This window comes from Ciconia boyciana, chromosome 11 (genome assembly GCF_034638445.1).
Source record: "Ciconia boyciana chromosome 11, ASM3463844v1, whole genome shotgun sequence".
In the NCBI taxonomy this organism is placed as follows: Eukaryota; Metazoa; Chordata; class Aves; order Ciconiiformes; family Ciconiidae; genus Ciconia; species Ciconia boyciana.
Genome location: NC_132944.1, coordinates 3,849,852 through 3,865,937, shown reverse-complemented (window position 1 = coordinate 3,865,937; position 16,086 = coordinate 3,849,852). Strand labels below are relative to the sequence as shown.

General features: G+C 38.4%; 1 protein-coding gene across 1 annotated transcript in view; it reads left to right on the top strand.

Moving 5' to 3' along the window:
• Nucleotides 1-16,086, top strand: part of IARS1 (isoleucyl-tRNA synthetase 1) — a 111,633-nt gene extending 95,547 nt beyond the window's left edge. Inside the window, exons 31-35 of the mRNA XM_072875570.1 lie at nucleotides 3,192-3,303; nucleotides 4,310-4,435; nucleotides 9,798-9,941; nucleotides 10,918-11,070; nucleotides 15,530-16,086. Coding sequence (XP_072731671.1) covers nucleotides 3,192-3,303; nucleotides 4,310-4,435; nucleotides 9,798-9,941; nucleotides 10,918-11,070; nucleotides 15,530-15,612 — 618 coding nt within the window. The 3' untranslated portion in view covers nucleotides 15,613-16,086. The remainder of the gene's footprint in view (nucleotides 1-3,191; nucleotides 3,304-4,309; nucleotides 4,436-9,797; nucleotides 9,942-10,917; nucleotides 11,071-15,529) is intronic.

Here is a 16,086-nt window from a genome sequence, read left to right as displayed (position 1 = left end):
TTGTTTTCTTTGCCTGTTCCTTCTGACATGTTTTGAGAATACTTTTGCCATGGTTTGCCATTCAAACTTAGTCTATTCCAAAGGCATTCGTAGCAGAGTTTTGGATGAAATATTCTTCAATCTACATGTCATGCTAGACCAGAAAGACAAGAACTTATGATATATCAGACTTAGAACCTGATTTACAGAATGGCGTGGGGGTCTGAGAATAGCTGAAAGGAAAGGGCATATTTTATCCATCTTAATAACAGTATGTGTAAGGAAATGTTTTATACTTATTAATTACACTTCTAAAGTTGTACAGATTTGAAACAAAGCTCTGTTTGGCCTTTTTAAAAACTATTAGTTTAATCTAGTGACAAACAATCTAGTGACACTACCTACAAGCGGAGAGCATTATGGCTGAGAAATCGGTGAAAATATTTCGCTATTTCTTCTAGTTACTTATTTGATTGGGATACTGCTGACGGACAGTTTGATGTTAAGTCAGCATCAAATGTGAATTAGAATGTAAAACCAGCTGGAAAAAAATGTATAGTGCTGGGAAACACTTGTCTGAATGCCTGCCTCTGAAATTGCCTAGTACATGAGCTTTAATGTTGTGTCTTTCCATGAAAGCTTTCATGCCTGTGCAAGTGTGGTTCCCCCCCACTATTATTTTTCTGTTTTCTAAATCTTAATTTAGCAGATTCTAGTGCAGAAAAACATTGTGGAAAGCTGAAAGATGAGGCTGTTGGATGAGTTTTAAATAATGCTGTCTACGTAAAGATGAAGTCTTGCCCTGAGAGAAGGTGCTGGTTATTACGGATACCATTGGTAGCTGTTGTCTGGATGTCAGCAAAAACCAGACATCCGTTCAGTTTTGGAAATGATGAGCTAGTACGTAAAGCGGAGATAGGACGTTTGTGGCTATGCATTTGCACAAATGTCGGATTTCAGACTGTGTAAACCTAAATAATTATAGCAGAAATAAGACTATATATGATAGACAGTTCTGTGTGGCTGTTGCAATTGATAGCTAAGTTTATAGAAACGTAATAATCTTGTAACAGTCATAGAGCTGAGAGTGCCTACCTGTCCGCTTAAAACCTTGGGCATGGAGGTTTTTTTGAACAAAAACATTAGCAGGGAGTTACTGCAAGTTCTGTGTACCGAAGCTAGACAGTTTATGTATGGTAAACAGAGGCAAAGGAAAACTTTGTAAGTAAATGCAGAGTTTGTTACTATTTTACTTAAAGGAGTCTCAATCCCTACAGAGTACCTCCCCACGGAGTGAATCTGTGGTCTTTGCCCCATGGGTTGCCTTCTGCACGTTTGGATGGTTACCGTGCTTACAGACTTGCTGTGCCTCTGAACTGTTAGTCACAGACTTTAAAATAGAGGTTGCAGAGAGAAACAGATGACTGAGATTTTTAGTGCAACTGTGGAGTCTTCCTTGGAAGTCGTGCTTCCTGGGACTGCAGAGATGGATTGCTTAGGGCAGATGTTTCTGTACTCTGTGTTCTGCTGCAGCTAGCTTGTCACATTGAGCAGTGAATAAAAATGTCTGCAATGAAAAAGCCCTTCTTTAGAAATCCTTTCAGCATAGAAGTTTGGCCCTTTGTGGAGAGTTGAGGATAGCTGCAGCTGTGTGCAGTGAATTTGTAGTTTGGTGGAGCAGACATGGCCATGGTTAGTTGTCTTTATTAGTCATAACTGCATTGCATTTTGTACTAGCAGTTTCAGGCACAAAGACTATGAAGATGTGAATTCAAATTGAATTATGCATCAACTGTCTTCTGTTGGTGGGGGTTGATAAGCAGCATTGACGTGGAAAATGCTTTACAGTGATGATTACATAGACAATTATATAGATTTTTCAGCTATAAAAGCAGATGCAAGTTAAAAGAATGAGGTGTGTAATTCCACACGTGAGTTCCTAAGTTAAGTCAACTGTGACAGGATCATTGCACCAAATTTCTGGAAGATATTGAAAGGAATAACAGGTCTGCATGAAGCTGAATATATGTGAAGACTGGGACAAAAATGAAATGCAGTCAGTCTTTTCTACAAGTATTTTGATTACATTCAGGATTAGGATTTCTGTGAAATTATGCTGGATCAATTTTTGATAAAAGGCTTTAATTATGAACTCTTCTCCCAGAGACTTGCTCTGAGAGACAATGAAAAAAAAATCAGCAGTTGCTCAGAAAATACTGGGAAGGAAAAGCAGCTACTTGAAAAATGAATTTTTAATTGCTGGTAGAACTGGATAAACACAAAATGAGATTTGCTGCTCCATAAGTGTCTTTCCCTACTTTGTAATAGGAGCTCAGCAGAGTGGCACCTCCAAGTTTGTCTGCTCACTCTTTGGACTCTGACTCTTACCAAAGACTGTCTCTGAATTTACAAAGAATTTGGCTTAAATGGCTGCTTAGTACCAGTTGTTCATATAAGTGATCCCTGTATGATATTTGTTTAAGTAAAAATTTTAATTAAGAGGTCTTTTAAAGTGTGATTCTCATGAAAATTGGTATAGGTGCAGGAGTAATTCCAACCTGTACTTAGTTCAGAAGAGACTCATGCTTGAAAAAGCAATCTTAAAGCTAAGTCTGTTTCTGTAGTATTGCTACAGATTCTCAAGTCTCTTCAGCCTGTGTCTCATTTGCAAAGGAAGATACTTGTTCCATTTCTTGTTGGGGTCTTTGAAGTTTTACTTGGTCCACTAACTGCTAAGGGGGAGATATTCACAAAGGCTGACTTGGTGTCAAGGCAGCCAGTACCCCTGGCTGTTTTCGGTAGCCCCCTGGAGACGGATGAAGGCTTCTCCAGACAGTGACTGAGAGCAGGGTCCTGTCTTCAGATACGCTGACTTTACCCCTGGAAGAGTCTTCCTCTCCTAAGTATATTCACTTTGGGATTATATTTTGGGAGACTGTCATCACTGCTCATCACTTGTGAAGATCAGGCTGCTTGTTCCACTCTGTTTTCCTTATGTGTTAAATACTGCTATATCTTTAACATATATTAAAGGCAAATTAATATTTTAAGCGCTCTGTCTCTGAGGGAAGATGTGGCAAAAGTTGCTATTTTATTGTAAGTCACGTTTAGTATAATAAGACAAGATCTTAATGTTTATTTAAGGAAAATATTTTGTTGTGTTTGTTTAATAAAACAATATTCAAATAATCATAATATTCCTCTTCCTTCAGCTGAAGGGATCGGAGCTAGAAATTACACTCGTCAGAGGTGGCTTGTGTCAGTGTGTTGGTCCAGCCTGTGCCTATGTCAACCTCAAAGTTTGTGTTAATGGGACAGAGCAAGGTAGGAATGTACCGGGTTTGATGTGTCAGTGGTGGTGTTAAAAGACTGTTTGGAAAATGGTGGGATGAATGTTGGAGCCGTGAATTTGTTTGAAAGATCGTGCAAACTCCCTTCCAATAGTACCTTTAAATACTTTTTGAAAGTAAGTTTATTAAAAGCAAAAACACATGCTGTCCATGATGTCTTCTGATGTGGACCTAAAGTAAATACGCAGGTGTGCACACGAATTATTTATATTCTGCAGAAGGGTTTGTATGTGAATATCTATATGGAGGCGTACGCACTCTGTGTGTGTGTGCATGTATGTTCACCCATGCTCAGAGTGTGTACCCTGAGAATTTTCAACGCTTGATGTAGTACTGTACATGTAGGTGATGCCTTTCTGTGGAGGGGATACTGGTTTTGGCAAAACTCAGATATTAAGTATAGAGCTGGAAAGAATACCTAAACCATAGAATATGATAACTATGTCTTAACTATAACCAAAAGATGAGTGCAGTGATATTGTTAAAAGTATTACAAGGTTGAGTTATGTATCAAAAGGAGAAAAAACTAAAAGCACTCTCTGGAATATTTTTTTCCTACACATGTTTACAGTTTGTGCGTCAAAGTAAGCGTGCCTTGTTTAACATGGTTACAAAGCTACTTACTGAATAATAATGAACGTAACTATGTAAGCTGGTGAACGTCTCAGAGGGCACACAGTCTGTCAGTTTGTAATCAATATACTACTGGATTATAATTCAGTGACATAAAAATTTGGCTGCTTTGTTGATAAAAAGAAATATAACTTCCATGCTCTGACTCTGAAGTACACTTCAGTCAGTTTCCCTGTTTTCTTCCCTCTCCCTTTCTTATACTACAAAAATTTCTGGAAGATGCAGTGTTGCCAGTTTTAAGGTAGCTTAGAAATTCACTGGAAGTAATTAGAAGAAGTCATTAGAAAAGCATTGAAACTTGGATGTTGCTTCCAAACTGCATTTTAATTTCCTAATTTTGGCTTTAGATGGTGTGTTGCTGCTGGAAAATCCAAAAGGAGATAATACCTTGAACTTCACTGGACTTGTGGATGCTGTCTCCTGCATTTTTGGTCTTAAAAATTCAAAACTGACAGTTTTTAATGGAAAAACAGGTAAATGGAGTATGACAAGGAAAATTGAAAGTCTTCCTAGCAGCAGCTAGGAGTTATTTACTGTATAATTTTTCTATATATATACAAAAATGACAAGAAAATGCATAAGGAAATATTCTATTTTATAGTACTTAGCTTATGAGACTGTGTTTATAGTCACATCAAAATGTTTCCAAAAGCTGCTGCTAAATGATGCTCATCTCTTCTGTTGTCTTATTTCCATTGCAGCTCTCATCAGGACAAAATCTGATTTATTTCAGAAAGTGTTTCCATCGGGTCCAGGCAACGCTATATATTGATGGCAAGCTGCCGTCAGCTTTTGCATGCTTTTTTTTCCCTGATGCCTCAGTAGGCAGGGTGAGAATTTAAATTGAATGCAAACTGCTGTCTGTAGAGGAAAAAAATGTTGCTTTTTCACCCTAGAGAAACTTGAGGATCTCTGCATTTCTTTTTGGAATATTTTTGCAGCTTGAACTTGGCCTCTGTTAAGGCATGAGAATGTAAAATATCATCTATGGATTATATATAGCGTTACAGGCTGTATCATAGTTTTGTTCATTACAAAGATAATATAGCTGAAACAGAGAAGAAAAACATTATGAAAGATGTTACAATTAGTGACTACGAGACCCTACCAGCAAACTGGCATTCTCTCCCCTGAGATGAAGATGCTGTTTTATTATTACATTATGTATAATATTTCAGTACATCAGGAAAAGTTACAACTTCGAAATCGCCACACTGAGAACAAGACTACCTTAGTAACCAAACACTTTAGTGGATGAATACAGAGAGTAGAGTACTGGTGGTGGCCATGCTGTGGTATGACTTTAGAGATGTTTGAACAGTAATGGTGAGCTCTTGGTGTGTTCTTCGGGTTGTTTACAGGCACATCTTGAAGTTCAAACTTTGTCTGTTCCACACCATTATTAAGTCTAAATTGAGTGACACAGAAATGATGGAATACTGCAAAAATGGTAATTGGATGGCTGCAGAAACTTTTGCGAGTGTGTTTTTGTAGAAATATTACTGAAGCCACGTCTAAGGAGGAGATACTTTAATTGGCTGTTGCGAAAGGCTGTTTTGGGGTGCCCATAGGACTGCCAAGGATCACCAGTTTGTGTCTACCTGGGACATCACAGGGGGAATAGTCTTACTTGAGTCTGTAATGTCACGGTTACCATCTCGATCTTTAGTTTTCTTTACTTGTCTTTTCATGAAAGTATTTCTAGAAGAACGTTTTGGGGTTTTTCATATCGGATGTAATGCACTTACCTCACTGTGATGAAACCTCCTTCCCAGTTGTGCTCAGCTGAACTGATTAGTTCTGTCATACAAAATGATTATTCTCTGCTTTCCATTACAGATGATTTATGATTTATAGGAAATTCTGGATCCCTCAGTATCTTCCTCAAGTTTCGGTTATCTTTCTTTTAAAGGATGAAGTAGTTTTCCTTGAAATAATTTTCCAAATATTAATGATATACTTCATAGCAGTGTGGTATGTGCCTACAGAGGTGGGTACGTACTAGTACAATTCATTATGGTACGATTATTACAGTTCATTATGGTACGATTATTACAGTTCATTACTTCAGTACAATTATTAAGAGATGACCTGCAAAAGGTCAAGAAGGGTTGGGAAACTCTCATCTCATTAAGACTATAAGCAGTTTCACTACTTATTTGGTTTGTTTTCTGCCACTAACAGGGCAAAAGGATGCAGCATCAAGCTACTAATGCTGAATTCCTAGAGGAAGTGGTAAAGAAAATCTAAACCTTCCCTCTTCCTCAAAGGCTCTTTTCCGCAGTAGTAACGAGGGCTTTATTTCTTTCCTTTCCATGCTGCATTTGCTGTCTAGGTATCGTTTTGGGACTTTGCATCTTGGTGTGCTGATTTTAACCTTCATTCTCCTTAAGTGGTCTGGGCAGAGCGGGTTTTTTTCCCTGCCCACTTATTAACAACGTGAAAATTCCCTTGGAAAGATTAGATTATCAAATTCACTTTTGTTGCAATTTGGCAGAGATCTCAAGTAAGTATGGATCAGCAGAAGATATGGCTCCCTCAGGAGTCAGGGTTGAAGGCACGTGCAAAGAAAACGGCTCTTAAAGATGTTAGAGAATAGAACCGAAATTCCTGATGTTTGGTTTGGATACAGTCCCTTTGCTTTATCTGCCCAGCCTTCACATGGGTAATGTTAGGTGAGGCCTAATGGTGATTCCAGGGTCTCTTTAGGTGAGGTCTAAGTCTCTTTAGGCGAGGCCCAATGGTGATTCCAGAGTCTCTTTAGGTGAGGTCTAATGATGATTCCAGGGCCTCTTTAGGCGAGGCCTAATGGTGATTCCCAGGTCTCTTTAGGTAAGGTGGGGGGTTGGTATCAGCCACTCTATCATAGAGGAATTGCAAAGAAAGGTCACGCACTCCAGACAAATTGTTGCTGAATTGTTCCCATGTGTGTTAATAAAATTGTGACCCAGTAAAACCTTATTTCTGGCTCCTTATTTTCCTTCCTGTGGTTTTTAGGGCTGTCCACTTTACTTGCAGTAATTTATTATCTTGTTTTGTAATTGTAATGAAGATTTACTTAGGGTTGCGTAATGGCACAAAATCAGGCAGTTCTTGTATTAAGGCAGGCTACAGTATGTCATGTCCCTGTTTTTCAGTGCAACATTGAAATAATGGGATAAACATTTCCTCCCCAACAGTGCATCGATATATTTTGAGTAAGTGCACAAACACTGAGCAAGGGTCTGGGATTTGTACTGACCTTCAGAAACGGAGAATAGAATTTGTCTCTTTTTACATGGGAAAAAAAAAAAATCATTTAAAGGAAAGAGGCTGGGCTCAAGTCAGACGGTAACAACAGCTGAGTTGTCTGTGACTTTCTTTTTGCTCTAGATTGCTGAAAAGCTGAAAACTCCTAAACTTCTTATTGGGAATGCTTTTGGACTTGCACTCGGCTTGCATGGAAGTAGCCCATATTGAAAAAGACCTATTTAAAAAAAATTCAATTTGTTTATCTTTATGGGAATAAATGAAGCTGTAAATCACGTAGGGCTTTAAAAAGGGGGGGGAAAGGAAGGTGAGGCAAAAATCCCCCTAAAAACTTCTTAGTTTTATTTCATCTTTATGATTTTCAGATGGCTAATTTTTTAAAAAATTCTATTCAGAGCACTGTTTTCTGGACAAGAGTACAAAAAGATTTTTTTTTTAATTTTTAAAAAGCCATGAGGCTGTAAGGTACCTTAGGAGAGCATTACCACTTAAATCTCAGCTGCAGGGAGAATTGACTTTAAAAGTGAATTTAATATTGATGAGCACTTGTAATACCTGCTTGTTTTCAAGTGTATTGTTATATATGAAAAAATGATCCACTTTTTTTCTTTTTCTTGCTCTTATTAGAGCGTTATATGAACCGACTCAATTGACAGCACTGGACCCGGGCTCTTCCTTGTGAAAATGTCAGCAGTCCTGTAATCCAAATGCTAGATTTGTTAAATAGGCAAATCGCCATTACTGTAGCTCGTGCCCTGTTTCCCTCCAGAGATCTGCACAGATCCCAGCAACTGGGTAGTGTCAAACTGGAAGCTCTTTGAGCCTTGTGCTTCTTGCTCTGTAAAGCACCCTGCTCACTCGTGCTGTCTCCTACCCATGAATTGTACGTAAATGGCAAGCAAAGCTGCTTTAGGGTTGCGCTAGGAAAAACCTGCTGCTGACTCCCTTTCCATGTGATGAAATCTTGTTCATTCCTCTCCACTTGTTAATTTAGTTATTCTCTTACTCTCCTGTAAATAAAACCAAAAGCAAAGCCCCTTCCTGTGCTTGAGCATGTGCCTTGCACCTCAAACATACCAAAGAAGTGTTTGGGTAGCTGGTGGATGGCCACCATCATCGTAAAATCTTCATTCTTGACAACTGAATTTTAGAAGCAGCAATGAAGTTTTGCCTTTTTCTTTAAAGCTTTATTTATATATATATAAAAATTTGATTTTTAAAAGATAACATTTTAGAATCTTAGATGCAGTCTGAGGTCTTCATCCTTCCTTAGGGCAGTCTTATAAGCCTTCCACAGTGCATCGTGCTTTGATGTTCTGTGGCAGTTGGCAAAATGTTGAGAGCTTGTAGCCTGTGATTACTTTTCATGGGGGTTTTTTGTTTTTTTTTTTTGTTTTTTTTTTTGGGGGGGGTGGGGGTGGTGGTTTTGGTTGGTTCAGTTTGGGGTTTGTTTGGTTTTGGGGTGGGTTTTTTTGTTTGTTTGGGTTTTTTTCCGTTTTTAAGTTTACAAACATCCTTGGAAAAAGGAATGGCACTTCTGCCCCTTTGAAATTCATTCAGATGGACTGATGGAAAATAAGCTTTGTAAAGCTTAGGCTCCGTGACATGCGAATAGGGCTGATACGGAATGAAAACCTGTTGGAAAGAGATGACAGATGTGCCTGTTCCGTATGTACAGACAATGCACAATTCTTACAAGAAATTAAATTCATTAATTCTTCCTGGATTTGGTCTTTGGAGTTCTTTTGTAGCTGCAAAAGCTTTGTAGCAGGCAGTGATGTTATTTCTCTGTATCTCTAATGTTGTGGCTATCAGCAGCTTTTTTTTTACCTCTGTGATAGACAGGCAGCTGCTCACGTAGGTAGTGCAGAATGCAGCCCTACATATTCTGTTTGTATTACAGAAACCTCAATAGTTTCTCATCCGAGTGCTCTCAGGGTGCTGGTATTACTTCAAAAATTATTGGAGACATGGGTCCTATTTTGGGTCTGATCTTCCACCGTTTTCTAAATATGCATGGCTGGAGTCATCTGCTGAGTCATCAGCTGTTGTTGACATCAAACACAAATCTTAATGCAGAGGGCATTATTCATGGGCTCACCAGCCACTGATGTTACATTTATTGTCATCTGGAGTTTAATGAGGGAAGTGTCCTGATGCTGCATGGTAACACATATCCAGTGCTGCTTCAGCCAGGGAAGTCAGGGTACAGGCAAGGATCATAGGTCTTAATTTAATGAGATAGAACTGGTTGGCTTAAGTGAATAATGTCTTGCCTGTTTTAAGTTAAATAACTGTTTTTATTGCATAAGTAATCATGTTGTATATTTATGTGCATAAGAAATGTTACGTAGGAGCTAATTTCCACAGCAGACGAAGTACTCTGTTGTTAAGAAAACAAAACATTTCTGCACAAATTCCATTTTTCACAATGGAGAAATGCTCTTTCTTGAGGAAGGAATTGCGGAGAGGGAAACGCTTCCACAGTGGAATCCGTAGTTAGAAAGACTCTCTGGCAGCTAATGGAGTGAGAATGGGACCTCGGCTTCCCTGTAATGGCCTGACGGGTCTCATTTTCTTTTTCAGAACTGATAAACAAAACCGACTTGCTTAGTCTCAGCGGAAAGACTCTACATGTGACCACAGGGTCAGCACCTGCTCTGATGAGCTCCCCTGATGCTCTGCTCTGCCAGTATATCAACTTGCAGTTAGTGAATGCAAAACCACAAGGTATGTAGGATACTGATCTCTCATTTACCGGCTGAGCTTTTTGTGATACAAGTTTTGGACACTGTTGCTCACTGATGAAGATAAGTACTTATGTTTTCATTGGTAGATGGCGATTTTGTTTATTTTTTCCTAGTATTTGCTTTCTAATAAACACAATGTTTCTGTTCAGCTTTTCTCCCTCTTTGCATAAAAGAAAAAAGAGAGCCAGTTTGAGAGAAGGGACAGCATTTAAACGTGAGCCCTTCAGCATTGTTTTCCTGTTTCTGACCATCAGCTCACCTGTGCAGCCTATTTTAGAAGGCCGAGTCTAAAACTGACCGAAAATGAAGGAGCAGCCAGCTCTTTACTGAGACATTGTAAACAGCCTGTGAAACGTTTCTTAGTGCTATTTAAAAGCCAAATGAATTGTATTATTAACCTGATCTGGAGTACAGATACATGCATGTAATTCTGTTTCACAGCTGCTAATCATGTACCTTCTACTCTGAAGCCTCACGTTGGAACAGCTATGTTGTCAGTAACTTGCTCTTAACCTCTGCGCTGGTATGAGTCCTGTCTGGACTGTCCACGTGGAATCTTATTGTCACTACTGGGAACCTACTTGGGCCAAAAATGTGTTTTTAACGGGGGATTTAATCATCAGAAGGTGCTTTGTGAGTTTCTGTAGTTCTTAGTGGCTCGTGTGTTCTGTTGAAATATTTCGTGTTTCCCAGTCTCTAGCTTATCCTGTTGACCCATGTAAAGAATTCTGCAAAGTTTTCTTTTGTCAAGCTGTTAATAAGCACTTATACTTCTGACTCTATAATTCATGAACTTATTTAGTGAATATCTGTAAGTAGGTTGGTATTGGTAATTACTCAGCACTATGAAGAGAGAGAGATGAAATGGAAGAAGAAATCCTAAATTTCGATTTACCAAGATAAATGAAATAGTATCATTCCTCACCAATAGTGATTCAACTGTTTATCTTGTTCAGAATGTCAGAAAGGAACAGTGGGAACTCTTCTAATGGAAAACCCTGTTGGTCAGAATGGATTAACGTACCACGGTCTCCTACATGAAACGGCAAAAGTTTTTGGGCTGAGAAGCAGGAGGCTAAAATTGTTCCTGGATGAAGCGCAAACTCAGGGTAAGCACAACCTTTTGGTTTGCTCATCCAAGGATACTTGGAAGTTTTTGTTGAGGAGCAGCTAATGTAGCCTGAGATCTAGTTTAATTACTAAACGCACACTAATTACACATTGGTTTCTAATTTTGCCCAGTAATTCAATATTTAATTAGTGAAATCCTTTAAGCACACATATACATTTAGAAATTCAAAGCTTTAATGCGTTCCCTTCATGAAATGGCCAAGTTCTGTAAAAGTTTCTTGCTTTTGAAATAGAAAGGTCAGTCAGCGATGTAAATGGTAGTTACATGCTGCTGTGACTAAGCAGAGAGAGTGAATCTCCTCCTAGAAGTGGTGAGTCTAAAGTGTGAATATTTTAAGAACCTGTTCAAATAGTTCCTGTAACATTCATATTGTTGCAGATTTTTTTTTTTCCTTCCCTTTTGGAGAATGGAAGTGGGTGGAAAAAGAGTATGGGATCTATTTTAGAGTTGTGTGAGTAGCTCAGACTTGGCAGGGTACGGCAGCTGCAATTCATTCAGAATACCTGGGAAGCAGGAAGCTTCATCAGTCGCGTATCTGAAATGTTAAAGAATCTTCCAAAAACCATAGACAGATGGTGAGGCTTAGAAACAAAAACTTCTGATTCATGAGAAAGACAAGAATAAAGATGTAGCCACCTGTAGTGCTGAGAAGTTGGACTTGAGAAAGATTTGGGACTTTATTTGACAGGAAGAATGGATTGGAAACTACATGGTAAAAACCCCAGATATTTCTGTGTATTCAGGAAAATTCAACTCTTTGAATGAAATGATGTAAAGGATTCTGTCTCTAGCTTCTCATAATGGCATGATTTACAAGCGCTTTGGGAAGGATACATGGCACTTAACCTTATCGTGCCACATGTTAGGTTACCTGTCCAGAAGTTAGACATCTTGTTTAAACTAGCTATCTGATCTAGGATGGGATGAATTTCCTCGGGAGGTGCCTGTCAGCTGATGAGGGGAGGAGGAGTGGTGCTCTCCAGTGTAGCTGGCTAAAACTGGGGTCGCTTAGCTCTCCACCTGGGCTGAAGGCATTCAAGGAGGATAGATTAGAATCAGAGCAAGTAAGGTGTGGGTTCTTCTGCTGGGAATTTTTGGTTGGGTTTGGTTTTTTTGTAGTTTCATGTGACCTGCACTCTGTTTATTCAAAAGCCATTTTTCTAAGTAAAATGGATCTCAAATGTTGATGAGACTTTCTAGTGATAGTTTGAGATAATGCTAAAAATAATGTGCTGAATGGTGTTAACAAACAGAGAGAACTGGAGACTGCAGTGTTTAGAAACAGCACAAGGTGTAAGAACCAAAGATATCAACCACACTTCACTTGCATAAACAGAAAATGTATGTATGTGCGAAACCTTGCTGACTAGGACTTTAGCCATTCAGGAGCAATTGATGTTATACCTATTTGGTTTTTTGTTTCTATCATTGTTACAGGGCAAAAGGGTTCACAGGGGCATATGACTCAGTTAAGATACTAAAATAACTACTGCAGAAAACTTTCGAGCTTTGAAAGAGGGAAGTAACTGACAAAACAGGAAAGTTTATAGCCTATAAGTCTCAAGTAAGGACTTTTAACATGCCTTTACCTAAAAGGGAAATCACTATAACATATTTGTAGTATGAATTCTCCAGAGCTATTAAAACTTTAAATAAAGTGTATGAAGTGACAATTCATGATGATGTGAAAGATCAGATCTGATAACTCTTCAAAGGCTAAACCAACCCATTTGGTCTTTTTGAGACTCAGAATGTAGAGACCTTGGTCCTGGAGGTTGATTTGTGTAGCTAACATGCTTATGCCATACAGCGACGCTTCTGCTATCTCAGATTTAATTCTCACCATGCAGATCTTTTAATAACATTTTTTTAATGGTGTAAACACTGAAATGGTCGTACTTCATCTTCAGATCTCTTTATATGATAAATAAGTGCTGCATATAAAACAAGTACTTTGATGCCTCTGGAAAACATTAGTTCAGTTAATGCTTATGTGTATTGTTGCAACTTTGTAATCCCCTCTGCATCTTTTTATCATTATATTTCAAGGTCCTACCTTCAAAACAAGAAAAGTGCAGTCTCTTGAGTAGTTATTTTATGGTTTATTCTAAAAATAACAAATTATTTGCTGTTAACCATTTGAAACGTTTGAGAATAACCCATTAATTGGAAGGTTGATGCCTGTTTTTTCAAAAGAAAAAAGAAATCACTTGGTGGAAAATGAGTTATCAGTTTTGAAAACATTTTTACAAATGTTGTCAGGTACAGGCAGTTGGGCATCTGCTGTCTATTGCACAAAAGCTCGCCAACTTCTCAGACACAAATGTGGTTTTCAGCCCTTTTGGAATACTGGAAGAACATTCTATAAATGTCAAAGTGGTGAGCATTGCTTATTCGTGAGCTTGAAACAGGCATTACAGGTAGCTGATTCAGAGACATATTCGGGATGCAGGCAATGCTTTTTAATGTGCTAATTTCAAAGCCTTCCTTTGGAGGAATTGGCACAGAAAGGAGGATGTCCTTACATTTCATTGGTAAATCAAGTTTCCAATTTCTAATTGTAATTATTGTGTTAAATACTGTTGAAAATAGTAGCTTCATGTAGGTCCTCATTTTTCAGGATTTATAAAATAAATAATTAAAAAAATACTTTGAGACCAAGTTTGTAGTTTGTTTGGCTGCTTCTGCAGACCCAGATAACTTTTTGACATACTGTTGTAACATTTTCCTGGGGAGGGAAGGAAGGTTAATGAGGGAATAAAGCCCTAATTGCTGAATTGGATTATACCTCCACTCTTGTAGTTCTGTAAATGGGTATTCAGCTGCTTAAAGCAGAGCACGACACTGGAAGAGAACTCCTTAAAAACAGTACCATCATGATCCATAAGGGCTTCTTAATTCTTTAATTAATAGATGGCTTTTAAATGTCGATGCAGACTATATCTGCTCACTCTAAAAATGAAACATTTTTCGAAGAAGGATGGAGGCCTTAATGTTAGAAGGAGCGTGCGTACTGTTACATGGAAACAAAACTCCTTGCTGCCATTTCTAGGGTCAGTTTTTCCTTGGAGGTCATGTTACTGAAAACTAAACAGCTTTTACATTATCTCCATGGATGCACTTCACAGACTGGCCTCCCCCACCACACACGCAGCGCCTTGGTCTCTGTCAGCTGGACAGAGAGCAGTATCAGACGTCAGTCCTGTGATACAGTGCAATACACTACAAAACTGTTTCTACTGAAAAAACACCCAGCCATTCTGAATGTTATTAATCTGTCATTTGTGCTAACACTAGTGCCAAAAATCAAAATTCTTTTATTTGCTTGTGTTGTCTCCAGGGATTCTAGTGTGCAGAGTAACACCATAACCCCCTGATATGCTTTTGCTTTGGTTTCAGTGGATGTATTTGTGGTTACCACTTTGAAGTTTCTTAGCAGAGAGATCTTTGATGTATTTGTTATTCAGATTACTTTTGTTCCAAAGCTGTACCTCCCAGTATTCAAAACAATCTGCTCTGTCATTGGGCTGGTTTGCTACAACTGACGGGTGCTGGGAAGCATTGAGCTAGCAAGCATCTAACTTCCTGGGAAAAACGCTCTGTAAGGTGGCAAGAATAGTGAAAGAGATTTCCAGCTCCTAGCAACTTTGCAGGTGACTTTTTCTGTAGCCACAAAGTGCGATTACTCTGTGTTTGTGTTTCATAAATAATTATAAACCCTGAACCAGCCTGTTGGAAATATGCTATATCCTTAGAAGAGGTTTGTTGGTGAGACTTTATCCTATTCCTGTTCCAAACTATGTGCATATAGCTATGAAAAGACTTGGGGAATTGATCTGGTATGGTACGAAATTCTTCAAGCATACTCGAAAAGATTGCAATGTTAGTTTTTCAGCAGATACTGCTACAATCCTTGCTTTACGTATAGAACTCAAGTTAATGTATGCATATTCTTATTCTTACTCCTCCACTCATACATAGTTTTATCTTCTGTCAGAGATGGGATGCTAGAGGAGATGGATCTCTGTATGGCTGTTCTTACATAATAGTTATAAGGAACTCTGGTTTTCAGTGCATTGTGTTGTATTGTTAATATTGACTTCATACCATTGCATTATAAAAGAATTTTCTGAACTAGATATTATTCTGTGTGGATGTGAAGCTGGGAGCTGTGGGCTGACATAGGCTTTAAAAAAATTCTGCTTTGTAACCTGGAACAGTATCTTAAACTCTTGCAGTGGCAATCCTGATGTGTGCTGACCCTTCCTTTAATGCACCGGCCTTTAACAAGAGGGAATTTTGAGCTGAGCAGTTTCTGTCCAAATCCCATTTTGACTGAACGAGTAGAACTGTCTGAATAAAGAAAAAAAAAGTGTTAGTTTTACTTGTAAGCAAGAGCACTAACTGTGTGCTGTTTCTCTCTTGTTTTGGTTCAGAGATCACAAAGGACATCTCCATGAAGAACTTGAACATGAAGACTGTGTATGTTCGTGTTATACCCACCACAGCTGAATGTTGAGAATTCCATTTTTATGAATGAGACCATGTAGACTTTTTTCCACAAAAAATGAAGTCAAATTAAATGAGTATGCTTTTAGATTAACATCCAAGTTGTGTACGGTACTTTTAACATCTCAAATTGCACACAGGATGTTTTCTACCAGTGCATGTCTAATATGCTGCTCTTTGGTTTCAAATACAATGTATTTTCATTATGTTACCTTACGATACTGTAAAAGCTGTTCAGAAAAATGTCAGAACTCCTTAACCTTAGATATCTATGCAGTAATTTGCCTGAAGGAAATGGGACTAGTACCTCAGTGATGCTGTTCTCTGCCTGTCCTTTATGCAGGGGGCATCTTTGATTTTCTAAACTGTGGGTTACCTACAAGGCTCTATGATATATATACCGTGTTACAATACCGTGTGGCTGTGGATTTAAAGTACTCCCTAACTTCAACACTTGGAACAATAAATTTGCTTCATCTCCAGA